General features: G+C 42.3%; 1 protein-coding gene across 5 annotated transcripts in view; it reads left to right on the top strand.

The window, feature by feature from the left end:
- Positions 1 to 27,740, top strand: part of GLI3 (GLI family zinc finger 3) — a 192,670-nt gene that overhangs the window by 75,361 nt on the left and 89,569 nt on the right. For all 5 annotated transcript variants that reach the window (XM_026843972.1, XM_026843971.1, XM_026843970.1 and 2 more), the window contains exon 3: positions 23,466 to 23,571. In XM_026843972.1, coding sequence (XP_026699773.1) covers positions 23,466 to 23,571 — 106 coding nt within the window. The remainder of the gene's footprint in view (positions 1 to 23,465; positions 23,572 to 27,740) is intronic.

Here is a 27,740-nt window from a genome sequence, read left to right as displayed (position 1 = left end):
TATATATATATATATATATATATATATATATATATATATATATGCTGTTCTCTCACTCTGTAGTTCACGTTTTACATTACTATTTCGAATTTACTTGTAAGTAAAAAGGGATCCATCTGTGTTCAGGCCTTTATTTCACTACATATCCTTTAAACTCTTTTTACAATGCAATTCTTCTGCATTATTTTGGACATGTATTCTTTTTAGTCCTTTTTCTGTAGCTTTTTCAAAAAATGTTAACAACCTCACTGTTTCTGTCTACAGGCTGGACACTTCCTATGGCTGTGTTTTTTTCCACTGTGTATATACCGCCATGAGTCCTGCTGCCTCTTGCAGGGTCACGTTGTGCCATTTTGCAAGCTCCTTCTTTGAGGATTGCTTCTGCTCGCCCCAACAGATCTGAGGCTTGTTACCCTCAGTACTTTGTGATTGTTTTGTTTTCCCTCTAGAACTTGAATTCGTATCTGGCCTGGTCTAGTCTGCAGACAGAATGGCAAATTCTCACTGTTTTTTGTAAGTATTAATCATAGGGTGTTTTTGGAGCTTCTGATCCCTGCTGTAATCTGATCTCCAATTAAATATTCCACAGGCCCTCCAAACCTGCATGTTTAACTCCTTTGTCTCAAAAGAGTAAGAAATTACAGATTTTCCTCTTAGGAAGCTTTTATAACAAGCAGTATCTCTCAGAAGTTTTAAGTTTCAATAGTCCTTATGTTTCTATAATATAGCTGTGTACTTGCACTTCTTCATGAAACTGTCAGCTATGAAACAAATCCAATTCTTCTGCCTACCAACAGTGAACCTTCACAAAGATATGTCTCTGTGCCTGTAGCATGCATGCTAGTCACGGCTTAGGAAGTGAGCCATTGGCATGATGCAGGATTCAGGTAAAATTTGTATGCGGCTGGGAATTTGAACACAAGGCATATTCTCCATCATGCCTTTGAAACAATTGGAATTGTCAGGAAGGGTTTTTGGAAAAGAATCCACCTGGCAGCAAAGTCAGAGTCAGCAGAAGTGATGCCTGCCTGATAAACTCTAGAGAGCTGGGGATTGCTGATCCGTGGATTAATTCGGAGAATCTGGCCTTTGTTTCCAGCAAGGATTGTGGTGCTACAGTGTTGGGAGAAACAATAGACAGAATGAAGAAGCAGGTGTGAAAAAAACAAGGTTAAAACCAGTCCTCTACACTGAGGATCCCAAGGACTTCTTGATATCACTTAGACGTTTATCTCTGTCCAGGAGACCAATAAGCAACAAAAGACAGTAGGAAAGGGAGAGGCCTGATGTAAGCAGTAGCAAGATACAATTCATGTGAAGAAGCTGTAGGTTCATAATAGTTAACAGTCAAAGAAGAAATTAGCTTTGTAGAAGGCTGTGCCACATCTTTATGCAAAGTAGAAAGAGGTTTAAGCAGAAAGCTCAGCAATTGGCCCTCCTGTTGTAGGAAGATCAGAAGAAATCAGATATATCAGCAACACACATGAATAATGTGAATTCTCCCAAAGTAGTGAAGATAGCCACAGAGTGGCCACATCAACTGTATTAACACAGACAAAGAGGTGGGAAGACTAAGAGGATGTGATGGAAGTGTGTAAAAGACATATTGCACGCCAATCCCAATAGGTCAACAAATTTTGGAGAAAAGACACAGGAGTAAGGGATGGATTTATTAAAAAAAAAAAAAAAAAAAAAAAGATGGGAGCAGAGGCTTTGGTTTGGTGAAGAACAGCTTGCTGGACACACAGACATACCAGTCTGTAGGGACATGTCTAAAGTGATAGGTGTATCTGTACTCTGAGCTACCTTATTGATGTTTTCCTCAATAAAATATCCATTTAACTTTAGAAGCATGGAGTCTTCTCCGACTGATGTTACTTTTTACAATATACCATGATACATCTGTTCAGCATGGAGTATCACATTCTACTGGTTGAATGAACTTACACTGAATGAATTTACACTGACCTGAAAATAAGAACAGTTTTATTGGTGAATGATGACAACATGTATACTATACCCTAGTTAAGTGTACATAGCTTACCAGATCCATCTGTAATAATGATAATATTTAAAGAAAAAAAGCCCACAACAAAATAGTCTGTGTGAGAAACATCAGTAGCCCTCTTGGACTGAACATATACTTCTTTTTAAATAATCTTGCCAAAGGAATTTCTTCTTTTTTTTTTCTGCGATGTCTGTACTTTAATAGAAATTGAATTCATGCAAGGTGTCAGGGCAGCACCAAAATACATAACCTGTTCTGAAGGTAAGATAATGGAAGAAAAATAAATTGTTTTTTAAGAAATTCAAACCCTGGGAGAGAGATTGAAGAGATGCAAGGAGAACTTTGTTGCTCTGTGTAGCTGTTATACACTTCTTTCAGCCAAGCCCAAGGTGACAAGTTGCTGACTCAAAAGGCTCTGCAGGAATGTTAAATGGTTATCGTTATTTAAAACTTATGCTCTATTAAGTGACAGCCACTTCTTTACATCTTCAAAACACTTTCCAAGCTTGCACTGGTTAGCAAGACTGGAGGCTGCTCTTTTTTATAGGCAGGCCTCGAGGTCTTTAAATCCTGCAGGGAAGCTGAGCCAGGGAGGAGTTGCAAACAGTTTCTGCTTTCACTGGTCCCTGCTTGCTCTTTGTGGCACAGAGTTGGCTTCCTCTGGGGGTCATGGCTGGTGAGTCCAAGTCCCCTTTTACCTGTTATTACTGAGGGCCGTTTATTTAGAAGCTCGTTTAAGAAGCAGTTGGCATACAAACTAAACAAACAGCTCCTGGGGTCCCCACAGGGCAATCCGACAACTTCCCTGCTGGTTAGGGGAAAAGTAAAAGTCCTTCCTTTCAGCAGTCCAGGGCAAAGTTATATCTCAGTGTTGGTGTTCACCCTGCATAAATGCCATTCTTTTATTCTAAATCTCTTACTGGGAGCTTTACAGTTCTTATCAAACACTGAAAATAACCTGCTTTCTAAAAACCTGTATTAGAAAGTTTGGGAAATTAACTATCAATAATGGTGAAGTTTGGGTTTGATTCGTGTCTGAATAATAAATATTCTTGAAAATTGGAGGTGAAAATTTACCCTTCTTGAAGTCAGACAGCCTTTTTCCCCACTTTCAAGCATGTTGACTTTAGGGAAATATAACTTCAGGAAATCTGTGACTTACGTACTTCAGTCTCTGCTGAGGAGCCTAATTTTAGGCCCTTCTCTTTCAGTCTTGGCTCTAATTATTGTATGCTCCCTTCTCTTAGATTCATTCTGAGTTCTGTGACGTACTCTGAACAGTTTTCCTTGCTTTGTTTTGCAGCTCACTTTCAAATTGCTGTAATCTGTTCAATGGTACATGATTATTTCAGCTTAGAATATCTCCACCACACAATTCCTGTGCTTTATAATTAAGAAACATTTATAATGAAAAACTAGATCCAAACAATGAAAGAGAAAGACAAAACTTGATCATACAGCCCGGGAAAAACCAGCAACACCCCAAACCTCACCATATTAGAGGTCTAATTTTTTTCATGTGTCTAGTTCAGAGTTTTCGTCATCAGATGTTCTTTTCCTTCTTCGTCTTGCCAGCAATACAGTACAATGCTTGAAGCATACTTCGGAGCAACTGTAATTTTTGCAACACCTGTGAAATTGCCTCTTCTTGCAACACTCCTTACTCTGCCTTTACGCTGAAAGAAGAAAACGTTAGCTTGGCAGAAATCAGCATGAGAATTTAAGACAGTTAAGGTACATTAAAGTCTTTTATACTCATAAATTCAGAATTTTTCACTTAAAGGGCTTGCATTTTTTATGAATAGACACTTAGTGTGTAAAAGTTAAATTCATTCAGCACACTGTGAAAAATACCTTTGTTAAGAAAGAAGTCAGGCTGCTAGCAAATACCCATAATACCAGGAAAATATCAAATTGTGTGACAGTAGATGCACATTTTTGAAGCATGACCAAATAACGTATCACTCGAAGCATTTCCCTACCCTCTTGTTGTTTTTTCCCCCCTGGAACTGGGAGGAAATGGATACTACATACCCACCCATTCACAAAAATCCTGGCGGGAGGCCAGCTTCCCTCTCTCTCTTCATCCCTGAGCCAAGCTCCGGTCTCTTTTCCCCTTCTCCTTTCTTACTCTTTGCGGTTGCTGCCTGCCAGATTTGTACCTATTTCAGCAACAAATGAGCTCTGTGAGGCCTTCTCACAGAGTTTCCCTAGTATTGCTTATTATCCACACAGATCTCCTCCCATGCTTCCTAAAACCTGCAGTTACGCCAGAAACTGCCTTGTTGGGGATTTTTTTCCTCTCTTTAGCTGTTACTTTATTTTCTGATCCTCCTTTAACTAACTTCGTGTTCTTGTCTGTAGTTTCAAAGTGTCTGTACTGGCATAGGCCTCTCCCAGCAAGAGGGGGGGGGGGAAGTTCAAAAGCACTTGCACACATCCGTACGCCAGATCTTTGCCAATACCTCTTCCCCAGCTGTTTTGGCAGCAAAAGTAATACCTGTTATGGCTGCAGTGGCTGCTGCAACCACTCCAGATGCTATTGCTGGAGTAGTGTGGCAGGATTGAAACGCGCAGTTCAACATGCCAGTGCCTGGGGGTTTCAGTCTGAAGCTGTCACATGAAAAAAACACTGTGTTCTTAATTGTCCCCATAGTGATTCTCAGCTGCTTTGGGAATGTGGGTTTTGGATCATGTCCAAAGTCTGATTTTTTTTTTTTTTTTTTTTTTTTTTCCCCCCTCTTTTCCATGGTAGGGTTAACACCCTATGAAGAGACACTGGGTTATTAAATAGAGAACATTGGCTGGAAAAGCTCTTCCCAGCAGACACCTCTATATTTTATTTGACAGGCTGGAAACTCCCTGGCCTGCTTTAGCCTTCAGTCTGCTAAGGGCTGGTAAGGTATGAGCCTCTATGGGGGGGTTAATGTGTCTGTATATGTTGAAGAGTGCCTAGTACAGCCATGCCCCGCTCGAGGTGCTGGCTCTGCTCACCGCTGCCCTGGGAGCATAACTGGAGCATTAGTTCAGCATCCTGCCAGCTGCGGCTGGGCTTATTCCCACTCCCCCTCAGGCCGGGGGGTTAGCATGGACTCTGGGAGTCCATCACAGTCCCAGGCACAGCTGGTGCTGGTGCCCACCAGTGTCCCACCAGCTCAGGTGCTGATGCCAATGGGCACCATACAGGCTACCCCAGCTCTGGGCTCGCTACCTGAATCAACAGGCCAGGAGCGTAGCTGTGATGCCAGGGTTTGTGTTACCACAGCTCCACTCTTGCTGGGACCCTGTGAACCAGACTGGGCAGATACAGTGCAAGCATGGCTTTGCTCATGGGGGGTCAGCAGCTCCAGGCTTCTTGTCCCGCTCCACTGTCCCTGCTGTACTAGCAATGGCCGGGGGCTGTGCTGAGAGAACAGGAGAGGAGGGTTGCTATGCCAGAGGAGAGAGGCTGTGACCTCTTTCTGTGGCTGCAGGGGGTAGCAGGAGCATACCAGATCATTGTGTGGCTGGTGTGTGGGAGACACAGCTCCTAGTCCTAGGGAGAGCTTCACTGTTCTCTGGTGTCTGCACGTGCTGGTCACATCTCTGGCATGCAGGCAAAGCCTCAGTGGGCTGCTCCATACAGGTACCAAATGTCCCTGGTCCTGGTAGAAATGCCTTCCTTAAAGTACTGAATACACAACACAACACTTGAGAAGGCTGCTTTGGGTTGGTTAAGTTTCTTCTTCTGCCAGGCCTCTGTCAGACTCCCCAAAAGTTGTTAGGTTCAGAGTATGTTCTATGCTTTGCTGGGTTTGTATAAGAGAGGCAAGTGAACTGGATTCTTAGTCAGGCTTATTTCAGTCTTACCGTGTATACAGCCAGCCATCAGTACAAATCAGGACTTACGCAAGTCCCCTTAATGTAGCTCTCATTTCAGTGTGGTCTTCACACTCTTCCTCGCCCACCAGCTCAGCTCCAGGGAACAAGGAGTTTCCCTCTGCTCAAAGCACACAGCTTCAAGCCAGGGTTTTCTCTCTGCTGAGTTCACGCGTGCAGGAGAAACACCATCCGCCCATGAGCCAAGTGTTTCAGCTAAGAACAAACTTAGTTGGGGATTATTTACAGAGGGTTTGCTGCCCTCCTGACCCCCACCCTGTTACGTGCAGCTTGGGAGGGGGGAGAGGAGGGAGCATGAGGCTCTTAGTTTTCTCTCTAAGCCTCTGTCTGAAAAAGAGACTCTTCCCTGAAATTTTTCTCCAAAAGTAAATTCTACGCCAAATCTGTAATCAGACACAAATAGGAACGAATGCCAGAAGCAAAAGCAGCCAAAGGGAGCTTTTCATCTTAAAAACTGCTTTCCCACCTGACGAAGAAGTCCCCACATGTGCCTGGCACGATGGGTCAGCCCTCCCAGAGTCACCCTTGAGAGTGGGCCTGGTGGTCAAGTGTTGACTCTCAGCTCCATTGAATCCTAGGTTTTGCTTCCTCACTTGGACCTTCTCAAAATCTTTCAGGTGAGGGGAGAGGAAAGTCATGTACCTCTTGTCCTGAGATTTTACATGCCACATCTGCCTGGAATGGATCATACAGCCTGGGTGCTTTAGGAAGTAGCTCCTTAGATTTCTGCTAGAACAGAACAGCCTTGTGTGTGAAGGAGAAGGTGGTAGTTCCTAGTTCTCTTGGTCTCAGCTTCTACTGTACTTCATCATAGGATCGTTCACAGTGTCCCAGTTTAAGGTTTGTTGTTGGCGATTGTCTCTGTCCTTGGTTCCCTGCAAACTCTTCCCGTGATGTACTAATGAATCTGCAGGCTTATGAAAAATAGCTTTCCAACTCCTACCTGCTTTAACCATTTGGGACTGTTCAGCAAGTTCTGGGGATCCATTTTGGTAAACTGAAGAAAATACTAAATGTACTTGTTGCTGCTTTATAGCCTTGATCATGTTTGCACATGAGAAAGGGACAAGCCCCGCTTTTTATCTGCACTGAAAGGCAGCTTGTGCCACCATTATTGTAAACATCAGTGAAGTGTTGCCATCTTGTTTTGACTAATGAGAATATGTCACCAAGAGGAATCTAGGAGCACAGGCTATTGTTGATGCTGCTCGTTCACATTCCTCTATCAAGAAGGCTGCTGAACTCAAGCGTGATTGAGAGTCTCTCAAGGATGACCCTGGGCTTGGGCATCAAGTGAGAGGTCATTTTTTCCAAAGAGATGTCACCCCAAGTTAAACACTCAGAAACGACAAGCCACGGTGATCTCTCGTGGAGCTAAGACTGAGACCTGTATTTCTTCAGTGAATGCTCATTATGTATTTCACTCTTTAAAGTACATTCGTAAGATGCTTACATGAGTTGTTCTCTTTAGCTCATTTGAGGTTTTTATTGCTGCAGTATGAGTAGATGAAATGAAACTAATGGCAGACTGCTCAAGTAAAGAAAGGAGAAGAACTAACACTTGCAGAGAAAGACAGGATGATGTTTTTTCTATGTTCCTAGGACTCTTTGTGTTTGTGAGTCAGATGATGCAGTATTTCCTTATCTCTGAACTGACGCTCCCATGGAGCTTGTCCATTTGTGGCAAGAGGGTGTAGTGGATTTGGAAGGAAGGTGGTAGTCTGTTGGCTGGTGCTTGTGATGGAGCTTAGATTAACTCTGGCACCTTGAACCACCAACCCAACAAAACCACGTGCTGTTTGGGTAGGCATAACATCTTGCAGAAGCTGAGTGAGATCACTCGGAGAAATAAAATTGAGGAGGTTCTTTTAAATACCAGGGTGAGCTGGTGCATCTCCTCCTTGATTTGGGTGATCAAACAGAAGCTAGAACTGAGACTTGTACATGCAAACTGTTCTTATTTTGTTATTAATAATATATGAAATAAATACGTGCAATAAAGGAAAAGACAGTGTTATTGTCTGTTAGATCTTGTACTAAGTTATTCATACCAAAGATACTCTAAGCAGAATGGCCAGGCAAATTTCAGCTAGTAGCTCAGTGTGCTAGGGAACAAAAAACTGCAACAGAGGAGTCACTGGAATGTTGTAAAAAACTTCTACGGAAGTGGTCTGTTTCAAGTTGAAGATTGGGGAATGGCATAATAAAAAATAAATTGTTTTTCCCCTTTTTGTATTGGAAAAGCCTCAGGCCATAAACATCTTGAAAGAAATTGATTTTTTTTTTTTTTTTTTACCCTTCTGAATGGATCTGAGTTGCTTGAAAAAAATCATATTGTTTGTACATAACCCAGTAGAGCCAGCAGGGTTTAGAGTCCTATTTTTAGTGTCGGTAAGTCAACCAGCTCGGTATGCTGGGAAATCCCCAACTCCTGGCACCTAAAGGTTAATATTATCAGCTCTCCAAGAACTGCTTTAGAAGATACTGTAGTTCCATTAGCTCAGTTTGTGTTATCAATTGTAATAATAATAGTAAATTTATTGCTTGTATTATCACAGCCACTCAAAGAGCTAAGACTGTTATTTTCTCTAGTTCATGCTTAAACTTAGGGTTTTTTTATTTCCACTTTTAACCTAAATTCAGCCTTTCCACTAAAATACTAAGAAAGGATCTTTCTACCTCACGTTTTTTAGTAAATAATCCTCATAAACCCAGATTATAGTCTTAAAGCAGAATGTAGAAGAATCCTCAACTGCTAATAGTGAGGGAAAAAAATAGCCTTTGTACAGGAAACATCTATGTAGTCAAATAAAAAAATCATTATGTGATGTGCAGTTCTGATATAGACCAAAACCTGTACAAGCGACCTTAAAGATTGATCACAGTTAAAACCCACAGATTTTAATGCCCACAGATACCATTTGTAACACAGATGCACTGTCCAGCCATCTCCACATATCTAGGTGTTCAAAATAATAATTTTGTGTATGTGAATGTGGAAAACACTTACATACCTATTGAAAGATCCTGTACCTACATACCTGCTCATGTGTGTTTCTGTTGGATCTTTTTATGTACTCACAGGTTATGAAACCTGAAGGTTTTTCATTTTCCAGCTTTTCTCTGCAACCATAACAGCTGGAAACATACGTGTGGGGGTTTTGGTTGGGGTTTTTTTGTCTGTTTTTTTGTTTTTTTTTTTTTTTAAATGAAAGCTGAGATTCTTGCTTAGTGACATGACTGAAAAGACTGGAGCTTAACAAAAACCCCAAAACACCAAAAAGAAAAATAAAACTCATGATAAAATCACAAGAGCTGGATACACTGCCTCCTCTGAAATTCATGATATTAAGTCATTGACTTAGTGGGACTTATTTTCACCCTGAGAATGAAAATAACTGAAAATTATGGTTTGAGTCACAGCAAGGTTAAAGCAGTGGTTGTGGAGGTGTCCTAACATTCATGTCCATATTTGATAATACTTGATTCCCCCTAATAAAAAGGTTATCTGTTCCTCTCCTCTTTATATGCTAGCTGGAATAAATTCAGCACTCTCACAGCTTGTGAACCCTTATCCTACAGCCAAGTACAGTCTCTGCTCATGAACTTTCTGGAGGATTTTTGAGATTTTTGGTTTTTTCTTTTTTGCCTGAGAATGGATTTAAGAGCATATGGATAGTTGATAATATATTTTCTAACGTTATGCTAAAGTGTTGGGCATACCATGGGTCATGACTGATGTCAAGAGATGCCGTCCCAGTACCTTGCTGTGATCACTCCAGTGATGATGGTGCCTTTGCTTATAATGAGCTGCCTTGTGTCCCTTCCCTCAAATATGCAAATAGCAGTATTTTGATTAAAACTTTTCAGTTGGCACAAAGCAGTAAAAACAGGAGGGAGTGTCAGCAAACTGTTTCTGAGCCGCATTGATCTCTTGAGGGTGTATTCCCTGCTTGGCGGCAAGTGTCCCCCGGAGCCGCAGGGGTGTGCGGTGGGGAGGACCGGGGACAGGAGCCTCCTACCACTGGCTGGCTTCTGCCACCTCTTCTCTCCCTGTCCAGTTGTCTTCTTATTTCCTCCTTTCGTACTTGGTTCTGGGATTTGAGAGTATACTCCTGGGACATTCAATCGCCGTGTGTATTTTGTCCAGAAAGAAATAGCTTAGTGCTTTATCTGGCGATTTGTTGGCTGTGCAGCTTCCTTGTTCTTTTGTACAACTCTGCTGTGTGCCAATTTAGCGACTCGGTTAAATAACGATGGAGGTGCAGTAACCTTTCCATTGCAAAGGGTAAAACTTGCTTTTCTTTGTGGAGCCTAATACACCAAAGCAGGCTACTAAAGCAGCACTGCTTTTCCAGTTTAACGGGTTTAGCTGATGCTACTGGATCGCCACTGAGGTTATTATAATAGTTTCATAACTCATCCAGGGCTGGTAGCGAACGACCGTTTTGGCTTTTCTTTTTTTGCCTGTGCAGTGGTAGTGAGAGTCATCCCTCTCAGCCCTGCAGATAATCTCTTCAGGGTTATCGTTTACTTACAAACAGACACGTGAAGTATTTGTGAAAAGGCTTTTGAAGTGGCGTTGCAGGCGGATGCTGCCCGAGCTGCAGAGCAGGCGATGTTTACTCAGGGGCAGCGGATTTCTCTGCCTGGCGTGGTTCTCCTCAAGTGCTCGTATTCTGCGGCTATGCTGTTTGCCTTTCTAATGAAGTGAACTGTTTGTTTGAAATATGTGGTAGAAGGTATTTAAACAGAGACTAAAGTAAACTTTCGGGCTGTTCACATAAGCCATGCATATCTGGTTTGTGAAGTGAAGGAAAACAATTTGGCTGCAGCTTACCTCTGGGAAGGGCAGTTAGGAGCTGTTTAAATAATGAACTGGGATGTGGCGGATGTTGCTGCAGCCTCTTACAGGCCTTCTCTGATGACTGCTGCTCATGTAGGCATTCCTTGGGATGCTGCCTCCATGGAGAGCTCAAAATTACTGTCGTTATTTAAAAAGGGGATTTATTCATTAGCTGCAAAAACTTGGGTACATTCATATTTGATTAAAACCATCCCAATTAGACAATGGACTGTTGAGAGCCAACATATGCTATTGCCTTTATAACGTCATTAGTAACCCAGAGTCCCCACTTTGAAATAAGATCGTGCCCGAGTGCACAGACATCTGTTTCTGCCTAGCCAGCTGGAGGTCAGCAACATAACTTAAACTGCTAATCCTCATTGTGGAGAGGGGAACAGGAATCTGAGGAAGGTAGTAACAAATGAACTTGGATCCTGCTCCTGGCAAGACACGAGGTATCGATGGCTGATACAATGCTTGGAACATACACTGCAGAGCTCTGGTAATAAGTTTCTGCCTAACCGCAAGCAGAAGTTCAGAGAGCGAAGGAGGGCTGGGAGAAGTGATACTCTTTGTGGTTATGGCATTACAATTCGTCTTGGAGAACCTCACTGCTGTTCCCGGTTCCGCCACAGTTGTGCCTGATGAGAGTCTTAGTCGGCTGCAGCACAACGTTTCTCAACAATGACTGGCAAAACGGAGATCTTTGGTGGGGAGCACTTTTCACCCCCTGCCATAGCACAAAACAATTAAAAACGGTCATGTGGGGAGTTCAGGAGCAGAGATTTCCAGCCCTGTCCAATAGAGACCATATGTTTCCATCCATCATTTATATTTTTTGGTGGGGAAGAAAGCGCCAAGTTGGTTGGGATTACAATGCCGCATCCTCTGGCATTGTTTCCCTGTGCATTCTCTTCGGGAGCAAGGGGAGTCACAACACTTCAGACTCCTTGGGTTCAGCATAGAGATTAAAACAAACAAAAAGTCCTTATGCTCCTGGAGTGCAATAAATATGCTAGAATTTCAATAGGATCCAAACAAGCGACAATAGTAGCATTAAGAGCTGGCAAATCCTTTGATGTTATTGACCAGAAAAGGACTGCTGTCGTCTCTGTCACGAACATTTAAACTTTTGACCTCCAACCTTTGTGTCAAACGGCTTTTCCATATGGAGGGTTACTATACCTCTCTGAGGGCCGCTGCATTTAGTAGAGCATCAAACACTCCACTGGCGGGAAACTGATGCTTAATGCGTTGGAAAAGCTCCAAGATTGCCAGAGGGAGGGACTGAGGAGAGCTGTCTCCTCTTCTGTCGGAGGGTAAATGAAGTCCCCCGTGAAGTCCCCCGTTTTCCTACAGCTATATTGCGTCTGAACTCTGCACAGAAACGCTGAAGGGAGGATTGTGTCTCGGTGGGCAGGGGATAGACATCTTGAGTTATTTTTATTACCACCATGTGCTTGACATTAGCCATAGACCAAAGCCCTCTTTTGTGCTGCGTATTGTGCAAACATACAACTGAAAGATGGGCTTTTACAGGCTCAGGAAGTCTTCATGCTTGTGCCACAGAGCTGTATGGGCTAAAGTCCTGCAGCTTGGGCACTGCTCTTGGTGATGTGCTGGCTGAGTGTCAGGGAAAGGGGTTTGCAACCATCTTGGCCCTGGGGAACATGCCAGGGGTGCACAGAGCATGAGAGACCATACTGGCCCACACCACAGGTCCATCTGGCCTGGTACCCCTTCCAAACAGTGACCAAAAGCAGATGCCCAGAAGTTAATGTAAGCACATGATTCTCCTCTCTTTTTGCCCCCAGGTACTCTCTCAACTTCCCAAAATTTGCAGACGAGGAATTTCCTGGTCCATAAGTGGTTTCTACACATTTGGACCCTTACTTCATTTCTTTTCTGTGACTTTCCCCTTGAGACCATTTAAACTTTCAGTGTCTGTAGCCTCCCTGTGGCAGTTGGCCGTGTGTCAGGGAATGGTGGTCTGTGTGCCTCATACTTACTTGGCCATCGTTCCCTTCTTCTGTCTCCTCTTGTGTCCTCATAGCACCCTTGGCTTCTTCTCTAGGATGTAAAGAGAGGAATAAAAAGGAGTAGCCTCCTCTTCAGTACCTCCTTACCTACCCAGAGGTGCAGAATAATGGTCCTTTCTCACTTCTGTCATATCTGTGATTGTGCTCCACGTAATTCTACGTTTTCTCCCACCTTGTCCCTTAATCACCAAACTGAAGAACATGGCCATGCATAGGCAGGTAATGTAACTTTTCCTCTGGTCTGCCTGGACTGGAAGCTGGTGAAAGCGATGCTGTTGTATCGTCTGTGGTAGTGCCAAAAGGTCAGTCAGAGACTGGGGAACCTGCTGTGGTAAGCACTGTAGACAGGTAATGTAGAGATGGAAACTGCCCTGAAGAGTTTGCTTTTGTGCTGTTGCTATGCAGAAGAATTTTGCTAATGCCATGGGCTGCTTTGCCTGCTACTTCATTTGTATGCTTCTGCCTGTTCATGTCTCCATTCTTCCATTTTTCCTTTTCTCTCATTAATGGGAGTGGTTTTCCTCTCTGATGAGGGTGGACCTACCCACAGAGGCCACTACACTGGAGTCCTAGCAGTGAGGCTTGTGTGAGTAGGACACAGTGTAGGCAGGAAAGCTCAGGAGATGCTGGAGCTCGTTTTGCAGCCAGTTGGTGCCCCGACTCCGCAGCTCTGATGCAACCAGGTGCAGCATCTGAATTTGACACAACATGCTGCTAACTTGGGGCTGACCTCACAGGGTGTAAGGACCATGAGTGTTAACCAAGCTGAGGTGGTTGACTCTGATTCCTTGATTTGTGTTTTTAAACAAGTATGCTCAGACATATGTGCCCTTCATCCCATTTCTCAGCAGTGGTGTGAGCTGTAAGTGGGTGCTGCAAAGGCTGGGCTGCTTTTGCTAAGCAGCACTTAGTTCCCAAAGCAAGAGAAGTGTAGACCAGATCCTGCCACTATGTCTACTGAGAGGGGATGAAGGTGAAGGTATTGATAGGACTTTGTGAGGAACTTCCCATATGCTGTAGAGAGAAAAGCTGCTTGGTGGGGAAGGGGAAATGGGGGGATCTGAACAGTAATCCTAAAAACCCAACAAAAATCATGGTTATATCTAAAGCTGATACTCTTACCCTCTGTCTGAGTAATAGGAACCGAAGAAAAAGGTGTCTGTAAAGAAAAACAAACTTGAAAAAAAAATCACGAGCAAAACCCAAGAGAGATTAGTAAAGAATGAGCAGTTTTAGGCAATTGAACCTCTCTTTTTAAAGAATTAAAGGAATAATGGGTAGTGGATAAAATACTGTTATTCTAGCTCTTTGTTGGGACTTTTCACTGAAGAGGGTCTGAGTGTCCCAGAAGGGATATCTCTGTGTTAACAGTGACCAGACTGAGGCACAGGGAAGTGGTATAATTTGAGTACGGCCCTCTTCATTAAAAGTATTTGCCTCAAAGCTTGGCTTGAAAAACTAACTTAGATTGACTGAAATGTCAACAAAATTACATTCTCAAAAATAAGCTGAATGGGCACTTAGGTTGAATGTCAATATGGCAAATTAAGGGAACTTGCCATACTTTCCATCTTCAGTAATGGTCTGAAACAAAAAGTACCCAGCATAAAAATGAAATATAGGGGAGAAACTCTCTAAGCAGCTAAGGGAGGATGAGGGAACAAAGAGAAAGAAAGCAGCTTAAAGTCAAGTATTTAGAAATATCAAGAAGTAATAATCAAGAGCCAGTTTGTGTTGCCTTTGCTTGACTTGAGCAGTGCCATTTCACCAGCAGTCCCCTAGAAATGGTAGGGTAGGTCAGTGCCACATGATGAAGGCACTGTCTCATAGTGGGAAAACAAAAAGTAATGGTATTTGAGACTGTGTATAAGAAACACATACTCCTGCTGGAAAGAGAAATTCGCAGAAATAGGTTATTTGTATTCTAAATTTCTAAGGCTGCCTCCTTTTAAAGAGTGTCATGTCAGCCTACATGAAAACCTGATGCCCAAGAGTGGAAGGGTGACAACTATATATCTCTCCCAAGCTCGAAGAAACCCAGGGAGCAAAACCAAGTGACTGTGATTAATTTATGGACATAGAGATTAAAGGATGCAATAAATGTATATTATCGAGTGGCCTGACAGCACATGTGATAACTATCTGCTCATCTGCAAGATCTTCAAAAGTGTAAACACCGCAGGAGGAGAGTAATTGCTAAGGATGCTACGGAGAAAAGTTAGATAAGTATGAATATTTGGATGAAATTTTAAAAAATCAGGTTGAACAGCAGGGAAAAAAAATCTCCCTGAGTGTTCATCTGATTGTGCATCCCACAGAATCTGAACTGGTTTAATATCTAAAAATAGACATAGTTGATCTAATTATACTTTCCCTCTCTAATTCCTATCATGCCATAAATTACTAATCAAAGCTGCTAAGTATAACCTATTTCTAAGTCTTTCACCCTGTGGTCCAGACCTTCAGCTGCTGGAAATCTGTTTAGCTACAGTGATTTTCATGATGCTATACTGATACTCAGCTGTTTGAGGTTTGGCCTTTCAAATAGCTTTTAAACTTGATTCTGGTACACGAAGATCACACAAGTCTCCAAAGCACCATTTAAACAAATAACATTTGCAGACTGACTCACGCTGCTGCTTTATAAACTTCTAAGGATGTCACCAAAGCTCGTTGAATTACCCAACTCGTCTTTATTTGTTCCCCCATCAAATCAGCAGCAATACAAGGTTGCTTTTAGATTTTTTTTTTTTTCTGGTTTCTAACTTTCTGTTACCTCTCTTTAGCCACGTTTACCTTTGCATCTTACAGATATTTGTCATTGCTGAGTTAATGCAGGCAGCTGATAGCAGGGCATTTGAATGCTCTCCTTGAGCTGTGTTGAGCCATAGGGAATATCTAAGCTGTGTGGCAGCTCCTTGTTCCCACTGGTTAGGAAGCCCACATTAAACCTTAGTAGTTTGGAGCTGAGAGCCTTGCTGTGAGATTTCTCCTTTAGTTGTCTCCAGTGTGGATCAGGATTTGTTTCTTTTATAATCTTTTCATTTCCTTAGTTTCCACTTTGTAGCTTATATTCAACTACTGGAATTTGTTGTGTGTTCCAGAAGTGGGTATGCACAGGTACATAGGTACCAATTATTTGTGTACATATTGTGGTTATGCATCCAGTTACTTGCTGCTCCTAGAGAGGGAAACGCTGAGGATTTGCTCCTTCATACACACGTGTAATCAAAGGTGGGAAGCATTCCTGAGCAGCTGGGTGAAACCACTTGTCTGGAGTTGTTGAGAGTTAAACATGGATGCTTGTTTTGTTCTCCATAATTGAGATGGGTGATTTTCAAGCGTCTGAGGATGCACTGACACATGGTTCATAAGAAGTTAAGGGGAGCAACAGCAAAACAGCAAGTGTGTTGCAAGGCAGAGGCTGAATTATTTTTTCACTGCAGAGTCCATCGGAGGTAGTGGAGGGAGGGATTTCTTTTGTCAGCTTCCTGGCAGAGGACAATTTGTCATTTTCTTGCAGAGACCACATTATTAAGTTAGTTAAGAAATGCTGCGTGGGATCCAGAGGTTATGAAAAAGATGAGCTGTGCTGTACCAAGAGCCAGCTGCGTTAGATGACACAATTTTCCCTTCAAGTAACATGGTGATGAGGCTGTCTCATCATCATCATCTTTTCCTGAAAGCACAGGTCAATGTACAGATGTTGGCTATATGCAACTCTTGCTCATGTTCATGAGGGTTTTCTAAGGTTGCTTATAGGATGAAGCAGCCTGTGTTGTTTGGGTGGAAGAAGCTACTGAGGTGGGATATTCCTGGTGCATTTCTACCAATTTGCTCTTTGTTCTTGGGCATACTATGCTAGTGCTGTGTGCCTTGTCTTTCCTCCTCTGAAAATGTGTGTCCTGGGGAGGTAGTGGGGTGGCAGTGTGTGCCCACCCTGCTCACCAGGCAAGTTCATGACTGCATGGTCAGGGCAGCACAAGGAGTCCTTCCTTTGCTTACCAGTGAGTCCAGCCCCGTGGAAACAGTCACTTATAAGTCATGGGGCTGTGATGAATCGCAAATTGTGTTCCTCAAAAATTTGAGACACTTCAGTCCAAGGTGTTTTGTACATGCATTATGTTTATTACCCTGCAAGTCTGTCTCTTATTGATTTTTTTTTTCTTTTCTTTTTCTGTTGTGGATGGGTGAATGGCAGGGAACACTGGAATCAGTTGAATGGACTTGAAGTTTAGTTAGTATTCCAGAAGGCAGTCCTGCTCCTCAGACAGCAGAGTTGCAGTGACTGGGAGGAATAATAATATGTTCAAACTGAAATAAATCCAGTAGTTATTTAGCCAGTACCTGCAGCAAATTTGGCGTGTTAAAGACCTCTCAGTGCCAGCTGATGAAATAATTTCCAGCCACTTTTCTTCCAGCACATCGATAACTGCTCCTCCTTCATCTGTTTGGCATGATGGTTGTTGTGGAACTACTAAAAACAATAAAACGTGTTCTCACAAAGTGTTTTCAGTTTACAAACTAAAGAGCAGTAAAATGGATGACAGGGATCTAAGATGCCCTGAAGTCTTAATTTTCAGTTTCACAAAGGTAGAAATTATTTTTCGGCTGTAACAAGAGGCACAGAGTTGGAGCTAGGCTCTAGTTTGTGAGGTTTGGCCTGGAACTCCTGTGGTTTATTTTTAAGATCACTGTACAGGCTGTGCAAGCACAAGCAGAGGGTAGGGAGGGGAAGTCTGATCATCATTAATACACACAGACACATGGAAAGGATGTGATCTGATTGAAAATTGTGTTTTTTCTCTGGAAGTGTTACATCTACTGTATGTTACAACAATTAACTTTTAGCATTACCGAAATGGAGAGGACTTACCAATTAAAAATTCTTTTTCTCACTCTCCATCTGTCCATTTCTTGGCTTTATCTGTTGATTTGTCTTTTTTTCTTGGTTTTGCCGTGGCTTCTTCTTCTTCCTACTTAAAACCTCCTCCTCTGTGAAGTCAGATAGTGAGTAGTCACGTCGCTGTCAACACCATGGTTGCCACATCGGAAGCGTGCGTGTGTATGCATGCACACACGGACGGACCCCCACACGGAAAAGCCTCCTGAGATAAGTGGCTGTAGCACATCTGTGGATCAGCCTGCAAATGAGCAGTGCTTCAGATGGCAACCAGCCACGCTGAAGCAGCAACCCCCGTCACCATAGGGAGACTCTTCAAAGTGCACAAAGTTAAGTGCATGCATTAACGTGTGGCTGTGGCTCAGTCATTTTTCTTCCTGATTAAAGCCTCTGTATAAGCATACGTAGAGAACATAACTCACCCCTTTCTGAAAGAGACCTAAAAAATCCCCCAAAGACAACATATGCTCTTACTGAGCCCTAATGCAAGCTGTAATTAAACAGAAATCCAAAATAGGATCTTTGCTTGGCAAAAAAGAACCAAATTCTTGCCATAAAACCTGGCAATACCATTAAGTTCAGATCAGTTGAAGTGAATGTACGTGAAGAAACAGTGGTGCCCTTAGGGACTCTGCAAACCTGAATATTAGAAAATTCCCATCTGGTGATCAGCTTAGGAACCAAAGGAAGTGTAGAAATTTGCTGGCAAACTCTTCAAAACTGTTCTGCGTATTGAAAAGACATTAGAGGGGAGGCTGTATTTTGCCTGATATTGTTTCTGTTACATCTGTTGAGAAGGCTTGGTACCACCGAGTTCAGCATCAAGACCATAATGAATTTAAGCAGGAAGGAGGTTTCACCTCGGATGAGGTTGTATCTGAGACAGAGGTTTGAGCCTGCCTCAGTTCTGAGATTTAATTTGTTGAGCTGATTGTCCTGAGGACAAATCTGCTAAAACATACCAAGGGCTTCCTGTGTTGGGCTGGAGTCCTGTGTTGGCTTGGCCCTGATCTCACCACACAGGTGCAGGCATCAGGGCCACACTGGGCGCATTCAAGCTGATGCAGGCGTTTTCTACAGTAGCAACTGTTTTCTTGACGTGCTGAAAAATGCAGCCTGTCATTTCAGCACCCGTCTTCCTCAAGGGTTTGGCAGGAATCACAAGGTGCTTGAGTAAGTCGGTTAGTTGAGGGCAGAGTTTTACTGGCCTCATCACCACAGCCAAACTTTCCAAAGGTAGTGATCCCCTAACTGAGTGAAGCTTATTTGAGAGACTACAGAGTCTACAGAAAAGTTACCCTTAACTCCAGTAAGCTTTGGAGCAGCCCAGCGTTTTTGCCATTGTTTCAAGGTGTTGCACAGCACCTTTGAGCCAGTTGGCATCATCTGCCTTTCCATCAAGTCTTGCAGTGCATTGCTGCAGCCAGCTTCATCTAATCAGACCAGTTCAGGTTTGCAGTTCAGCAGAAAGGACCATACCTGTCATTTCTCCCAGTTTCTTTCCGTTGATGCTGCAGCAGAGCCCTAGGTTGCCAACCTTCAGAGAACAAGTGTAAGGTCTCTTCTTTTTTCCTGTATGGGAGTGATTGTAATTTGAGAGAGATGATCCTATTCACTGTCTTTAAGAAGGCAGGAAAGATTCTTGAAGAAGAAATAAAAGGGCACGTTTTACACAACAAAAAGTCAGCATAAATTGACATATTTTCCAGAAAATCTCACAGTGCTAAAATTGATGAGTTTGTAGCACTGCAAGCCGTTGTATCTCCCATTTTGTTTCGAGGAGACCCTGTTAGCCATGCAAGGGACAGGAGAGCATCTGAAGGAATCTTACAGTAGTAGGCAGCAGAGAATTTAGAAGGTGACAACAGCTACCAAATTCAGCAATGTGTGAGGAATCTGTTTAAGTGTATTTCCAGTGCCTTGGCATGTCCTTACAAGTTCTTGAAAATAGTGAAATTTAAGCACAGAATCAGATACTTCTGCTGAATTGGAGCTGACGGCTCCAAATGCACGGGCAGCATCTGTCTGTCTTGACTTCTGTACTGTACACTTACATCAGGGAGTCTCTGCAAGGATGTAATTGAAAGATTGCTCCAGGAGTTCATGGTTGCCTTTGCATGTCTATAAGAAAACTGCGTGGCATATGCTGTGGTAGTTTGCATCTCAGTCAGAATTTTTAAGAAGTTGCAAATGGTAATATTTTCCCTAGTGGAATAGGAATTTAGATTTTGTTGATTTGTTTTGGTGAGAGGAATTTGGTGAGAGGAATTTACCTCTTTGCTAAGGGTAAGAGTTTTGTTCCTCACACTTTATAGTCAGAGCAGGTATCCTGTCTTTTACACTAAGTTACCCCCTGGTTTTCTATATAGGTAGAGCATGTCTCACAGCCAGGAGTCAGGTAGGTCCAGGTTCAGTTCTAGCCTGTGAGTAGTCTCACTCATTCTTTACTCAGCTACAGCATAAATAATAGAAGCAGAATGCTCCTATAATATTCTGATGGTGCCTTTAATGAAATAGTTACTGGGTGTGATATGAAAAAGCAATGTGAAACTGGCTACAGCCTGAGTTACTGCTTTGCAAACTTCTTACTATGTATTTCCATATAAATACATGTCAACAGATTACGTTTTTATGGAGTTTCAAGTGAATTCCAAGTGAAGCCCCGGACGATGGGTGCTTTGGCAGGTCTCTGTTTGATCTAAGAGCCTTTCCATATAAATATGCAATGTTTTTCAAAGTGAAGAGGTTTTGGACCCCCAAGAATGTAGAATTTATTGCCTACCTCTGTACCAAGGGCTGACCCAAACACGGCAGAATTTGAATTCTCTCCGTAAAATTGACTCCACTAGTTCTGCACATTATTCTCCCTGTCTCCCATTTAGCATGTTAGTCTGCTGACAGTAGAGTACACAGCACTTAGCAGCTGGTTTGTGGAACCATCAGTCAGGAAATTATATGATAAATAGGAGGTAGCCAGGTTTAGTGGCACTTTATTCTGCTTCAGCAGTTTTAGCCTGACTTTGGAAAAGTCATCATGTGGTTTTTCTTAAGGGTTGCAACAGGAGATGGCTACAGTGTAGTAACTTATTACACATACACTTGAGTTATGATGTTCAGCAGCTGTATTGCTCATGTGTAAATAATAAACTGTGAGATGGATAATTATGTTGGGTTTTGATATGCAGTTCTGCTCTGGTCGGTGCAGGGCTGACGGAGACAGCTCCCTGTGCCGTGATGGAGTACGGCTGTTTCCCAGATGGAAACTGCAAACAAGATCCAACCAAGATACACAAAGGACCTTAATGTGAGAGGACTCAAAAAGGTCCTTGAAGATTTATATCCCATGTGTTAAATACAACTTGTTGGTGCTCTGCAGTGCATAGGCCTCACAAAGGGGATACCCTTTTTGGGTCATTTAATACTCATTTTCCATTGCCCAGATGGGGAAGATAGGTGATCGCATTGAGGAGGGTTAAATGGTGATTTGCTGCATAAATATTGGGACTGCTTTTAATGGGTAGGAGCTCAGGGCGAGGGTGGCACAGTGAGGAGGTTCTGTGTCCTGAGTGGGGTTGCTTGGCTTGGCCAGGTGGAGCCCGTCCTGTCTGTGGTCTCACCCGTGCTTCACAGACGCACCCTTCAGAGATGCAGAGGGCAGAGGATGCCTGTGCATCTGCGAGGGCATGAGTGACTTCCTTCTTTGCTGAAAAAATGGTGGCAGAGTTTTTATGGTAAAATGCCAGACATCTGCTTTAAAATCTCCTCCCTTTGGCTTATGCTGCTGTAGTCAAATACCAGCGAAGTAGGGAACAGTGCAGGCAGGGAGATGTGCTAAAATACACTTCTCATGTCCCTTTTCCCCTTCTCCACCTTGGCAGCTGGTGAGGAATGTGTTTCGGGAGGTGGTAGCCAGCATCTTCCGCTCAGATGATGACAGTGTGTTCACGGGGATACTTGGTCATCTGTGTTTTTTTTACTTACTGCTGAAGCCCAGGAGTGCTTGGCGTGGGGAGTGAAGCTTGCAACAGATTGCATGCCAAGGTCCAGTTGGTGTAGCAGAACCAGAATTAAAACTACCACCAGTTTGACCTCCCAGATCACAGTAGTAAGCCACAATTATTTTTCATTTATGGTGCCTAAGCCCTGAGTCAGTGAACAGCAGAAATGTGCTGTGGCTGATCACATGCTGGTGATGTTTCGCAAAATCAAGCCATGAAATTGGACAGGCTGCGTCAGATGTTTCCAGATTTTCCTGAAATACTAGGAATATTTCCTCAGAGTTTACGTGATTTCCCCTTTGTTCCCTCCACTTACTCCCTCAGGGCCATGAGATATGTTCTTCTAGTTCTTTCTCTCACTTCAAAACATGATAATAAACCACCCCAACTTTTGACAAACACCAGTGGGAAAAATTACTTTTTTTTTTTTTAACCATCTCCAGTTGGCATGAGGGAACTGCTTTCACAGATAATATAATCTAAGAGGAGGATTACATTTTGCTGAATAAGAAAGGCAGGAATTACAAAGAGAAGATACCTTCAAGAGTCAGCAGGCAAAACTGAAATAGTCTTAGTTTTACTTCCAGTGCATAATAAAAGTTTTCTTTCTGTCTAGAAGCATTTTAGTAAATCCGTGTTTGGATCTAATCTCAGGTTTTGGTGTCAGATAAATACATGACTTCATCCAAAGTGGCAATTGGATAATAATTGTGCAGGATGGGTTGTTTCGTGCTGCTGGAGATGCTCAGCATCTCGTTTGGATTTTGAACATTTGGGAGTCAAGCAGCAAGCAGTACGGTTGGCAATAACCTCCTCTAGGCACACAAATCGCACTGGTGTGCTGGTGTAGAGACCTGTGGTCTGTGTGCATTGTGTCCCCCAAAGGTGGGAGGCAATCCTGCTGGCAGAAGCGGAGGGGAGCTGCAAGGTGGGCTTGTGCTTGGCCGCTCAGGGCAGAGCCCCTGGGGGCAGTGGGGGTGCATTCCCTCTTTTGTTGGTCTCATTGCCAAGGCTCTCCAGAAACAGTGGGGAACAGGAGCCCTGGCAGCTGCAGAAACCCCCATCTTGTGAAGGACTTGGAGGAGATGGAGCAGGGGAGCTTCCTGCAGCCATGGGTCCCCAGGTCTCCGCTGTGGGGAACAAAGAAAGCACCCTTCCTTTTTAAGAGTGGTGTTTGAAATGAGTCCCCCTGTCCTCAGGCACATTCCTCCGGATGAGGCCATTGGTGTGATGCTGTTAGTTAATATCTCCAGTACAGCCTCTCCTAGTTGCATTTCCCTTTTAACTCTGTCTGATTTACGCCAGATAGTAATTTCTCCAGCACGCCTCTTCAGTTTTGCTTTCCATTGTAGGATTGTGTGTGTGTCTCTGAGGATATCCTTATTTTATTGTATTCTCTGCCTAGGCTTTTTGTCCTGGGATGATGGGTTTTTTTTCTTGTTTTAATAAAAAATAAATAAATCAGGAATGCTTATGAAAGTCTTGATGGTCCTTTTGATCTGACACTTCACATATGTGCACATAATTACTTATTAAAGACTTCTTTACGTCCCTTTCCATTTAAGCTAAAAAAAGGAGAATATTAAAATTAGTAAATACATATTCATGCAAACACTGTGGGCCAAACTCTCCTCAGACAGACCTGACTGACTGCTACAAGGAAGGAGAATGTGACCCATAAGTTGTAGTGCTGTTGACACCTGCTTTTCAGTATCTGTTCTGTCTTTGTGAATGTTGTTTTTAAAGAGTCGCTGGAAATACTCAGATCTGGGAACCTTGCTTATTTTTTCAGATCCGCCTCACCTTTTTCCAGCATTCCACCCTCCTGTACCAATTGATGCGAGACATCATGAGGGACGCTACCATTATGAACCATCTCCCATTCCTCCTCTGCATGTGTGAGTATTCACTGTTTCCCCTTCCTTCAGCTGCCTTGAAGAATGAGCAAATATATGAACCTTTGTAGTGCTTAAAGCCATGCACCTGGAGCGCTTTGCCAGCCTTGCCAGAGAGCAAGATTTACTTTTGGAAAGCGTTGATGTTATCTGCTTGTGAAGCAAAACCCAGGCTGGTGCCTGAGGAATTCCTGTTAAAATAGGTGGCTGGCAAGTGTTACCTATATGTTCTGCTGACATCTATTCTGTGTGCTGTTGTTCTATAAATTCTAAATTAAAAAGTGCTGAACCCTGTGAAATACAGCCAGACAAAACATGTATTTTGTCTGTATTAGGCTTGGGATTCTTCATAGATAAAATTTCCTCTCATGCCAAATATTTTTTTTTCCAGTGACTGCTATGAAGCATAATGAAATTTTTGGTAAATTTTCATAGACCCTGTTGTGTGCATGCACAGGCAATCGGTTGATTGATGGGAATGTCACCCAAACAAAATGGCAAATGTGATAGAGCACATGGTTTACACAAAGATAAAAGAAATGAATACCAGTGATAACATGCATTAGAAAAGGGTGGTAGTGGTGAAATCCTGTAGAAATAAGTATTATCTTATTTTATATGGGGAGACTGATATCAGCATTGTAGAATAAAATAGTTGTTGTGTCCAGAAATCTGCTATATACCATTAAAAATGAAACCGAAAAGCGGGGCTTGGTATAAAAGGCTTGATATATACATTTAATCATGTCTACTAATCACCTCTCATACTGAGAAAATACAGGAAGAAAGCACAAGTAATACTTTGAAGAATAATGCTAGTTGTTTAGATGGCAGATTGCTTTGCTATGTCTATTAGTTACAGCTGTGTAATTACATATATGCAGAAGAAAAATGAAGTTGTTTTAAAACAAGTCCTCCTCTGTGAGCAGAATTAATTGATATTAACAATCCTAACTACATGCCCAAGTACACATGCAATATTTTACTAACAGGTTTTTTGGGTCAGTCTTCTATTACTGAATTGTAATTTCAGAGCAGATTTGCCTGGAGGTAAGTAATAAATCTGTGTTGCAGTCTTCTTGGGCATTAGAGGGAAAGTGGGTATTTATAGGAGAGAGTACAGAAACTTGTGATTTATTCCTCAGAGTTCCTCTGATGCATCACTATTTACACCACAGTCAACCACATCATAAAATATACTCCAAATGCACGCTTAAATTTGCTGCTGAAAAACGTTGTAAGCTGAAGGTGGCAGGCTCAGTCATTACACGGTTATCCTAGATTTTGTAGGGGAGTGAATATTCTGCCTGGATGTTTTGGGGAACTGAGGGGATGATCCTGCTCCTTCTGAAGCTAGTGGGGAATTTGCCTTTGTCTTTTGTGTGTGGCAGATGGCGTAGGGAGCCCCAGGATGTGTGTTAACCTGTATCAGCACTGACATCTAAAACCTGGTTACCTGTGAGCTTTCGTGGAGGCTTCTGGAGCTGGTGCTGTGTGGGACCTCCCCTGGCTGCGCTTGCTTTGCTGAGCCATCTCCAGAGCCTGAGCCTTGTGAACCCACCCCATGCCGTGACACCCGCACCCACAGGCAGGGTGTTGGGGTGGGTAAACCACCATTCTCCGCTTCCAGTGGTAGTGGGAAATTGGGACTAGGAGCCTACACTGCTAAAAGTGCGGGGGTTTCTGTAAGAGCCCCCAAAGATGCTGAAGATGTCAGCTTCATGCCTCGTTTCAGTGTTCAGCAGTAGTTCCCTCCGATGCCGAAATCAACGCCCCTTCTGCAGAAAGGTGCCACGCGTTGCGTGACGGGCACCCCACTCCCTGCCAAACCCCACGGTGTGGCGGTGATTCAGCCAGGCCCTGCAGACAGCCCAAGCTTTAGACTCAAAATTTCGTTGGTACTGGCCGTTTATTTTTCCATTAACTTCTGTTGATTCTTCGGCTCATTTGGTTTGTGTCACCATTGGAATGAGGAGTTGTAGCGGACCCTCGGAGCCATTGTGGTCAGTGTGATTAAATGTAAATATGCAATTAAGCAACTTTAAAAAAAATACCTGTCAGACTCCCAAGGTTTGTCATGCGTTTGCAGTTTTCAGGAATAGGTTTTAATGTATGAGGTAGACACACAGCAGTTTTCTTGCAAGTTTTACAGAGACTGGGGTATCATTTAGGAGTGTTAGATTTGGGATTATTTGGAGCCATTACTTGAACTGCTGTCCTAACACCCATTAAAAAAAAACAAAAAAAAACCAGAAGAAAGAACTGGGTCAGAGAAATTTTTTGAGAGATGTGAGAAAATGGCAATAACACCAGTCAGGATACAAATATTTACCCACAACTTCATCAATGACTTCATTGTATGAGTGATATTCTCCTCAGCTTCTTAATACTCTCAAATGTGTGTGTGTGTGTAATATAAATTTAAAAAGGGCAAAAAATTTGGCATCATTCCAGTTATCAAAGCTCTTAGAAATGTGTTCCAGAACCTTAGTGGAATTAGTTTAGGTGTAATGCAAGTGCAAGAAAAAAATGTGGAGAGGGCCTTGTCCGCATGATACCTACAATGTATGCACATAATTTTGAACAAAGGCCAAGTGAAAAAGAAGAAAGAAAGATGGAATTTTTAAGGTGTTACAGCACTCTTATGTACTTGCAGCTTTAAAGATGTATATGTATATATATACACATATATAAACATAAATAAATATATATATGAATATGCATAATTGTTGTAGTTTAATTGCTGATGGGCAGAACTGTTGTATCCCAAATTTCAGCCTGGAGCTAAATTTTATAATTTGAGTTATAAACCCCTAAAATAAGGGTTTATGTTTATGATGGAATTGCTGACAGATGCTTATGTATGGTAGGACTAGCAGGCATTGCTGTAATTATGCTATCGTATCCTATCATTAAAGATTTCAATTGAAAGAGGTTTATAAATTGCTCTTCCTCTTAGATAAACCACCCTACATTAAGGCATCAACGATATGGTGCAGAATTAAATTAAAATCTCATAAAATGAAATATGTTCTGTATTAGCTGTTTGACACTTAATTTGCCTCTGAATGAGTAGAGGAAATCACAAATTAACCTGCCTTTGTTTTTCCAGCCATGGCTTATTAGGTGTTAGAACAACTGCAATTACAGCCCAATAATAACCCCCAACCCTTATGAATATGTACTGAAATGTGTCACTTTGTGTTACCAAAACCTGTTTGTTAGGACTGTGTAGTTATTCTGGAATTTCTACAGTACATCTTTGGTTTATACTTCAATATAAACTTAAGTTGTTCTTTAGCCGTAACACATGAACAGTGTAATTGGAGGTGGAGCTTGGAGCTTGTGTTTTCCTTTTTTGTTTGTTTGTTATTATTTTTTCAAATTTGAGGTATGAATCTTAGTTTAAAAAATTATTCCAGTAAACTGTAATTCAGTTTTGCCACTTTCATTGAACTACCAAGTTAAATGACTTGTTAAACGTCGTATGATTTAAACATACCAAAAGAAGCATGGCTCTAATAATCTCACTTCTTGCTTTGTTCTTCTTTGTTGTTGTTTTCATCTAGCTCTTTCTTAATTTCCAAAACTGATTGCTAAATAAGGTACTAAAGGAGAAACTGAAGCCAAAATGTTTTGGTCCTTGACATTTGCTAGGCCATTCAATAGAGTGTGATGCCTTCTCCAGTTAGTTTGCAGTGATTCAGAAACATGCTGTTAATGAGGGTATTTATTTAAACATAAAGTAATACATTGAGCATGCTATTTTTTTTACTCCTCAAGAACCAAACCATAAATTTACTATTGGCTAACTCTTCTGGTTGCCTGATGACTTTGTTGACATTGGCTTTGTTGGAATGAGAGCTATTAGCAGTGAGCAGGGGAAGAATAAGGGCATCTTGACTATTTTTATGATAGTGCAAGCATAAATAACTTTATACTCCCACAATTTCTAAAATCAGACTTAGCCAGGATGAGTTTTTATTTATTAATTTAAGGAAAAAAAAAAAAGTTTGAGGCAGAGGCAAACTTCTACTGACCAACTTAACTGCAGCGATTTAGGAAGCTACCATTCTTCTTCCTTCCTTCCTTTATTCCTTCCCTCCCTCCCTTCCTTCCTTCCTTCCTTCCTTCCTTCCTTCCTTCCTTCCTTCCTTCCTTCCTTCCTTCCT

The sequence above is a fragment of the Athene cunicularia genome (genome assembly GCF_003259725.1).
Source record: "Athene cunicularia isolate RWA chromosome 2 unlocalized genomic scaffold, athCun1 chr2_part2, whole genome shotgun sequence".
NCBI lineage: Eukaryota > Metazoa > Chordata > Aves > Strigiformes > Strigidae > Athene > Athene cunicularia.
The sequence above is the reverse complement of the archived record's forward strand: the minus strand, read 5'-3'. Positions and strand labels throughout refer to the sequence as shown.